Below are 8,987 nucleotides of genomic sequence, written 5' to 3' on the forward strand. Positions count from 1 at the left end.
TTCAAATAACCCGACAATCTCGACTACCCAACCTAAATTGTAAAGATCCTAGTTCTTATTTTGGATTGGATTAAGTTGAATTTTCTATGTTTTTTTCAAGTTGAGTTGAATTTAGGTTACATTTTTAGAAATTTGACGGGTTGAATTTTGATATTTAACATTTGAGTTCTATTTATGTTTTATGAAATTTTAGTTATTAAATACTACAAATTTAAATATTTTAAGTTAATAAATAATATACTTTTAAAAAATAAATAACCCAATAATCCAATCCAACCCACATCATTCGATTAAAGGTCTTATTTGATTTATCAATTTGACCAACCAACCTCCCTGAACGAGAAACAGAGTCTATTTTTTTATTCTAAAAAAAACAAGGAACCAGAAACACATACAAAATGAAAAACCTTAACTAACATGCAAGAAACAAGAAACAAAATCTGACATGAATTCAAGAATACTGAAACGTTTATCACCGGACACGAATCCTACAATACTCTAAGTGTGGCTGTCATAATCTAGGTAGATTATAGGATATAAACTTCACACCCATTGAAAGAACATAACTTTCAAAAGCTATGAGTAGCTAAGTAGTAAAACTAGGAGAAGAAATGTGTGCGTGTTTTGAAGTATTGACATTAAAACTCTCTTTTAAACAATATTTATAAGAGTTCAATAAATGAGTCAATCCTTGTATTTGGACTTGAGTGTCAATTGCCCACTTCAAAAATTGCTCCCCGAACATTGACTTCAAAATTTGTTGGGAGAAAACAGGCATCAACAAATCTTCATTGAGATAAATTTTGAAGAAACAGAATGAGAAACACATTAACTCATGAATTTATATTAAATCTTCAGTAAAGAAATCCATACAGTTAACGTAGGTAAGCATTGATAGACTGTAACAAGAGTGATATTTATTATGAAAAATAAATTGCCATAACCGGCTTGGCCAAAAAAAATTGTAGCAGTTATGTTCACACCAAACAATAATGTAAGCTACAAATGGATCAACTCTTCAAAATAAGAAATTAATGAAACGAAAAGGAATTCTTGTAGTTTTCACAAGATAAATCTTTTTGTCACAGAATGATTGCTTTGTATGTTTCATCTAAATTTTCCTCGATGTTCTTATTTAATGAGGGGGGAAAGTCACAAAAAATTCTAGATTGGCAGACGCATCATATAAATCTCATTTAAGCAGAGTTGGTTGATTCCTTCAGATAAGCAATAAGGTCGGCACGGTCCTGCGGTTTCTTCAACCCTGGGAAGACCATTTTCGTTCCAGGGATATACTGTATCATCATACACCAAAATTTTTGTTAGAATAGATATCTTAGTAGGTGACTAAAATGTAAATCTTCAGAGAGCTCAAAAGGGAAACTGATCATTGGCAAAACATAGCCAACAAAAATGAGATAACATGTCAATGCAAACATCTTTTCACACCAGTCCTCACAATTGACTAATAACTTGGCGTTCATCAAAACCATATCAATCATGAGGATGCTAGTAGAGATCCTAAACATGAGGATGTGTCAAAACAAGAATTAGAACCTTAAAGAAAGCCACGACATCAGTTCGGGACATTTCTATGGACAAATGATGATGAAGAACAAGGAGCAACGGTATAAAGATAGGGTACAAAAAATGTGCCTGCAATTACACTCCATCTTTGTGATCACCGATTATCGGTTCAGAATTGAATCTGCTTACATATAAAATGTCGCATAGAGAATTTCTAAAACAGATGGATGTGGGAAATTAGGGGGTTCCTTCAAAAACTTCAACTGGCATTCTCCAAGGCCAGAAGCTCCTTTTTTCTTCCATTTTATTTTTTTCCTGGATGGGGGGAAGTGGTGGAAAAAATTCTTAAGAAATACAAAAATTGACATTATCCAAAAAACAAAACCAAGTTTGAAACGTTGGGGTTTTCTTTCTTATAAACAACACTTTGTTCCTTTCCTTTTGAGCCATAAAAGGCAGTAAGAAACCATCACATGTTGAAACCATAATACCTTCTCACTCTTCAAAGGACGACCTTCAAGGAATGAAAATTTTCCTACCGACAGATTTCACTTTATCAACTTCGAATATCTTTCATGCCAAACTGAGAACAGAGAAATTGTTCAAACTTCCTCTGTAGTTATGTCCATGAAAGGAGAGCCACAAAAATTTTCCACAAACCAACTTGAGGGTATATGAGGATTCAATGGAAGCCCTTAGTAAGGTATTAGGTAAAACCACCCTTTATTGCCATAAAAAAAAGGCGAGAGAACAAAAGAGAACACACAACTAATGCCCAAATGCCAGGTTCACCGGTTATTTCGGTACCAGTGTGGTCTCAAAAGCATAGAAGACTAAAAAAGTAGTAGGATATTAAAGGGATATTTCCATTAAAGGAGACTTATGAAGCAATAAATCGTGGAAAATAATGTGCTAAATACTAAACTATTATGCTATATTATCCAACTCCAAATGAAGGGAGGATTGTGATACAAGAAGTCATGGGCCATTCTTCCAAACTACTGGCTATTAAAATAGGAAAAGTGCATTTGAATTGTCGAAAGAAAAACTGAACAATTAAATGCGGGTCTAGTGGGGAAGATGGTAAAAGACTTAATATGTCTGATCAAAGCACCTAAATTATTTCACCAGTTTTTGCACAAACTGGAGAGAAGTACTACAAGGCTACTGATTGCATGTATAGAACAAGACAGTGCCTACTAGGTGTGCACTCATAATTAGTATTACTTAATTCGCAAATAAAACATCTGGAATACAACTCAGGGGAGTAGATTAACTTCAGATCCTATATCATGAATTTAAAAGTGTTAAGATATAGGGAGTATTTACCTTCTTGGGGTTAAGCAAGTAATCATATAACGTCTTTTCTTCCCATATCACAGCCATATTCTTGTTGGCAGCAGAGTAAGAGTATCCAGGAGTTGTACCAGACTGCCGTCCAAATAGCCCATTCAAATTGGGACCTGCACGATTCCAAGTTAAGATGCTCGTCTAAGTGTGTACTTAAATACGAGTAACAGCAAATCCTGCCAATCCTAGGCAAAATAGCAGCTAAAAAAACAATAGCAAATATAACAAAAAAGAAAGATAATAATCATAATAATAATACAGATTAATGAACAATTGATTGTTAACCTCAAACACAACTCACGTTGACAAATGCCCATCGTACCAAACAAAAAACATATTATCTTATCGTTTACCAAGTTCATGCATGACTAATAAGTTCAAGTTTTTTATTTTTAATTTCTTTTGTCCAAATCACATGATATATTTGCAATTACCTTAACAATAGCATATATCTTTAACTATTCTTTTGAAATCATTTGATGAAACCGATTTTCCAAAAAGGAAAGAAAATAAAGATAACGTACGGCTTTGAGGGTTTTCCTTTTCACACAAGGACAAGGAATCCATGGAAAGTACTCATCAAGGCCAATACCAACTATTAGCTTCCTAGACCCCATCGGGGAGAAAAAGATAGAAACCGATCAGATCGGTTAAGTACTAGCATCGATCATCATAAAACTCCCCGAAGACGGTTAAATACAATCAGATTACTAACGGAAACTGAAAGATCTCTAGGTTATGAAATCGAATCACGAGAAATCCAAAGATATGAATAAGAAAGGCTAACAGAGAAAGCGAGAGAGAGAGAGAGAGAGACCTTGCTTGTGGCCAGCCCCTTTATCAACAGTGTGGCACTGAGCGCATTTGGTCTTGAAGATCTTCTCTCCAGTTTTAGAATTTCCGGGAGGTGCTTCGTCAAAGCTTGCCATGGCGAAATGAGGTGGCGATCGGATCTGAATGCTAGGGTTTACAGTGTTGGTAGAAGGATGGAGAACCCCTCTTTTTATTTTGCTTCCTTATATTCCAATGCACCGCATAGGGCCTTTTCTGTCTTTTTAAAATCCCCCCCTCAACCGGCACCGCATGTTTCATAATGGTAATAATCGTCTGCGCTTCTTTTTAATTTCTTTTGCTTACTTTTTTTTTCCTTAAAAATTCTAAACGTGTGTTGCCTAAGTGCTCGTAGTTATTATTATCGGGGTCTCTAGTTAAAGATTGCATAAATTGTTATATGATACTACATAATAGATTTAAATTTTTAATACATAATAGATTTAAATTTTTAATAAATTTTATAAATGTCATAAATTGGTCTATATATTATATAAACGTAGGGCAAAAATTACATATATACCCATTTCTAATATAAAATTGATTATAAATAAAAAAATAAATAGAAAAAAACGTAGGTTACAGTTTAGGAAAGAAATCAACCACGATTCAAACTTTCCTTCTTAATTTGAACACCACTTTCCTGATAGAACTAAGACATGCACAGCGGAAAAATGAATCGAATTTCTACCCTAATTGTCACAATTAACATGTAACCCTAAACTAATCAAGTTAGGGTTTTAGGAAATATTACCCTTGAAGCTTTCAAAAAACTTTGATACCTTCTTGTCAATTCAAACCGAGACCACCACTAGTACTCAACTACTATCCTCTTGGACAAAGAACCGGGTTGTGGGACCCAATTTGGGGTAGAAAGAAATGGAGATAAAATGGGATAGGAAGGTAGAAATTTTTTCTTTTGTTGAGATGTTGGAGGATAATTAAAAAAGACAAAAGTTTTTAACCATTTGAAAACTTTCCTATTTATAACCTAATTACATGCAAAAATACATGTAATTAATTTGTCAAATCTCAACACCTAATGTTCCACTAACAATTAGTGGAACTTAGTGGGCTAGGTGTCTGTCTCATATAGCCACATATCCCACTAAGAGTTAGTGGGATTATCCAACAAAATGTTGGATTTTCCCACTAACTTAGTCCAAGGGTAAAATGGTCATTAGATATTTCAAGTCAAAAGTCAAACTTTGACTTTTCTTAGTCAAAAGTCAATATTTTGACTTTTTACCATTTTGTCCGTCTTGACTAATTCCAACCTCCCGAGCATGAATCCACATTCATTTTTCCAAAATTCAAATCACATTTGAATATAAGGCCGGTCAAAGTTTGACTTTTCAAAGTCAAAAGTCAACATTTTGACTTTTTACTATTTTTGACCAATTCCATCAATTCCGAGCTTCTTAGTATGAATCCACATTCATACTTATAGTATGTAAAACAAATATCTATTTCTAATTAGAAGACCGACGACTATATCACTATATTTGTCGGTTTCTCTTTCTTCTCCTAATTCGAACAATTCGACTTATTTCATCACACTGTTATAAGTTTAATCCATATGAGCTAGCAGGGGAACCTAATGGACCTATAGATCATGGGCTCCAACGATTCAAGATTAACTAGCTAAACTCTTTTAGACCGAGTTAATCAACATGTTAACTAACGGGTCATTCCACTAAAGTCTCGTAGTTGCACTCCCCTCACTATAGATATATTTGTGTCCATTTGATAAAACCATAATCAGTAAGTTAATCCTTCACAGGTTGGTCGTAACCTTGGCTGGGTCAAAATACCGTTTTACCCCCAAGATTACATCTTGCTCCTTAAGTCCCACTAATCCACTATTGAACAATTGGTTTAAGGTTCAACCTATAAACTTAATCCCTCTCGGGCCAATGAGAGGGTGGGGCCCCTTGTTCAAGACTTGGATTCAGTTCTTAAGAGAACAACCTATCTACTAACCCTAAAGCGGGTAGGAGTGAATTCCATCTTGTACCCTATGTTCCCAGCTATCCACCCGATCTTACCCTTGAAATGGGAGGCTTATTGGGCCAACGCTGATGAGTTGCCCTCATCTATGCAGATCTAAGGATAATCTCATGTGAACAGGAGTTCACAGTTAACTCAGGATTAAGATTAAGTTATCTAGGTCATCAATAATCGAGATAGTCAGTTTTAAACAGTAAACGGTGTTATAACGTAAAAAAGACTAATTCATGGTTCAGTCTTATGTAAACACTTTACATAGGATGCCCCCACTTTCATGTCTTTACATGAACGATTCAGGATCACCTCGTTTGTACTACAAAGTGGGCCGCATCCATAGTTTCTCTAAATAAGGCGCCCAAACTTTATTCATATACTATAGACTATTTAGGCTATATATACTCAAACTTGATCCACGTTTATGTTTACACATAAAGTTCAAGTTTATTCAAAAATAGCCTTGGAACTTGATTTATTGGATTTAGGATTATTTAATTTCTCAATAACAACTTTATTGAAACAGAATATGATTACAAACTACGAGTTTTAGGACAAAAAATTTCCAACATTTCCTTCTTCGAACACCGTAGAAGATGTAAACAATTACAAATTTGCCACAAAGGCAATTACCACTCTACCCTTAACTTAAATCCCATTTTACTAACTGTTAAATACTTGTCATTTTTCTACAAATCTCCCTCATGACAAGCTATTTAAGACACCAAATTGATTCTCTCAATACCCTATCATCCAGATTTAACCTTCAGCTCATCTAATAGGTATTTAAACCTATGAGCTGGAAGAATTTTGGTTAACATATCTGACAAATTCTCAACGGTATGAACTTTTACCAGTTCAACATCTTTTTAAGCAATAACATTTCTAATATAATGAAATTTGACATTGATATGCTTAGACCGTTCATGATGAGATAGATTTTTCGCAAGATGAATAGCATTCTGGCTATCACAATGGATGATAGGAATAAACTCCTGCGATAACAACTCACAAACAATTCTTTTCAACCACACTGCTTCCTTCGCTGCTTCACCAAGAGAAATATATTCTGACTCAGTAGTCGACAAAGCAACAACTGGTTGTAGGGTAACTTTCCAACTGACAATATTACCATACAAGCGAAAAGCGTGACCTGATAGTGACCTTCTTTTATCAAGATCTGCAACATTGTTGTCTGCATTTGTGAAGCCTTCCAACAATGTTGACTTATCACAATCCCTAATAAAACACAATGATACACTGGCACTACCTTTCAGATATCGAAATACCCATTTAACAACATTCCAATGTTCCTTCCTAGGATTTAACATAAATCTACTTATCATACTCATAACATAACCCAAGTCAGGCCTAGTACAAATCATCAGGTACATAGTACTTCCAACAGCATTACAATATGGAATATTAGACATCTCTAACCTTTCTTGTTCAGTAACAGGACATTGAGACGAAGAAAGTTTAAAATGAGATGCTAAGGGTGTAGAAATGGCCTTGCAACTAGACATATTGTACTTTTCAAGCGTTTAATCACATAACTTTCTTACGAAACGGCTAAGAAACCTTTTTCCCTATCTCTTTTCACATCCATCCCTAGGATCCTTTTTAGCTTACCTAAATCTTTCATTTCATACTCACTACTTAACTGTTTCTTGAGTTGACAGATTTCAGCATAATCCTTAGACACTAGTATCATATCATCTACATACAACAGTAGATAGATAAACGTACCTCTCTAAGATAGTTTCCAGTAAACACAAGCATCATATGAGTTCCTGTAAAATCCCTGCTTTAGAATGAAAGTATCAAACCTGATATACCACTGTCTTGGAGATTGTTTAAGTCCATAAATGGACTTATGAAGACGACAAACCATGTCTTCCTTACCCTTCACCTCATAGCCCTTAGGTTGAGCCATGTAAATCACCTCCTCCAATTCTCCATGAAGTAATGTTGTGGTGACGTCCATCTGTTCAATGAACATATCAAAGTGAACAACAATAAATAAAATTAATCTAATGGACGAATGCCTCACCACCGGAGAAAAAATCTCATTAAAATCAACTCCCTCCTTCTGAGTGTAGCCCTTTGCTACCAACCTAGCCTTATATCTAGGCTTACTATCACCTCATGTACCTGACTTGATTTTGTAAATCCACTTTGATTGAATGAGCTTCTGGTTATGAGGCTTTGGAACCAATGACCATGTCTGATTCTTTTGTAAAGAGAACAACTCTGCCTCCATAGCATCCTTCCATTGTTTCTTAGAATCATATACGATTGTCTCTTCAAAAGTAAGAGGCTGTGCTTCAATACTATCAGCTGCGCAAGTAAGAGCATAAGCAACTAAGTCAGCGTAACCATACCTTATAGGAGCCTGTCTTTCTCTCTGAACCCTGTCCCGAGTAAGCTGATAGTTTTGTAGGTCATTATTACTTGAGCTTTCTTCACTGTGAAGTCCCTCATCAATCAAAATCCTCTCCTGTTGAGACTGTATACCATCAAATTCAGATTGGTGTGTAGCCTCTGTCTGTGAAACTAGTGGTAACTGATCACTAGATACATCTAAGCCAATTGATGGTCGTACTTCTAAATCAACTCTGACCTCTGTCTCAACCTGATCAATAGTCTTCTATTTTTGTTGCTCTTTGACACAATACGACATTTCTATCTCATTAAAAGTTACATCTCTGCTGATAATGCATTTATTTATCCCCTTCTCCAAGCACCAAATTTTATAACCTTTGACACCCTGAGGATAACCAATAAACATGCATTTCAGTGCCCTTTTGTTCAACTTTCCATCTTTAACATGAGCATATGTTGAGCATCCAAACACTCTGAGATGATCTAAACTTGGAGCTTTACCTGCCTATACCTCTTGAGGAGTCTTTAAGTCTAAAGTTGTAGAAGGACTCCTATTAATGAGATAACATACTGTTTGAGCAGCTTCCTCCCAAAATTTCAAGGGTAATGAAGCATTAGTCAAGAGACACCTAATACGTTCCATATAGTTCCGTTAAACCTCTCAGCTAAACCATTTTGTTGTGGAGTGTACGTAACAATGAAATGTCTCGTAATTCCCTCAAATTTGCAAAAGCTGTTGAATTTGTTATTCACAAATTCTAAACCATTATTTGTCCTCAAATACTTGACCTCCCTACCTGTTTGATTTTCAACTTGCTTCTTCCATTCAAGGAATTTCTCAAAAGTTTCATCCTTTTGTTTCAATGGATACATCCATACCTTCCTTGAAA

General features: G+C 35.2%; 1 protein-coding gene across 1 annotated transcript; it reads right to left on the bottom strand.

Moving 5' to 3' along the window:
* Positions 1–891: 891 nt before the first annotated feature.
* On the bottom strand, positions 892–3,973 carry LOC101205756 (cytochrome c). Its single transcript, XM_004146375.3, has 3 exons — positions 3,695–3,973; positions 2,857–2,990; positions 892–1,295 (listed from the first exon to the last, which is right to left on the bottom strand). Exons 1-3 carry the CDS (start codon positions 3,804–3,806, stop codon positions 1,197–1,199), a joined length of 345 nt encoding a protein of 114 aa, XP_004146423.1. The 5' UTR covers positions 3,807–3,973; the 3' UTR covers positions 892–1,196.
* Positions 3,974–8,987: the final 5,014 nt, after the last annotated feature.

The sequence above is a fragment of the Cucumis sativus genome, chromosome 5 (genome assembly GCF_000004075.3).
Source record: "Cucumis sativus cultivar 9930 chromosome 5, Cucumber_9930_V3, whole genome shotgun sequence".
In the NCBI taxonomy this organism is placed as follows: Eukaryota; Viridiplantae; Streptophyta; class Magnoliopsida; order Cucurbitales; family Cucurbitaceae; genus Cucumis; species Cucumis sativus.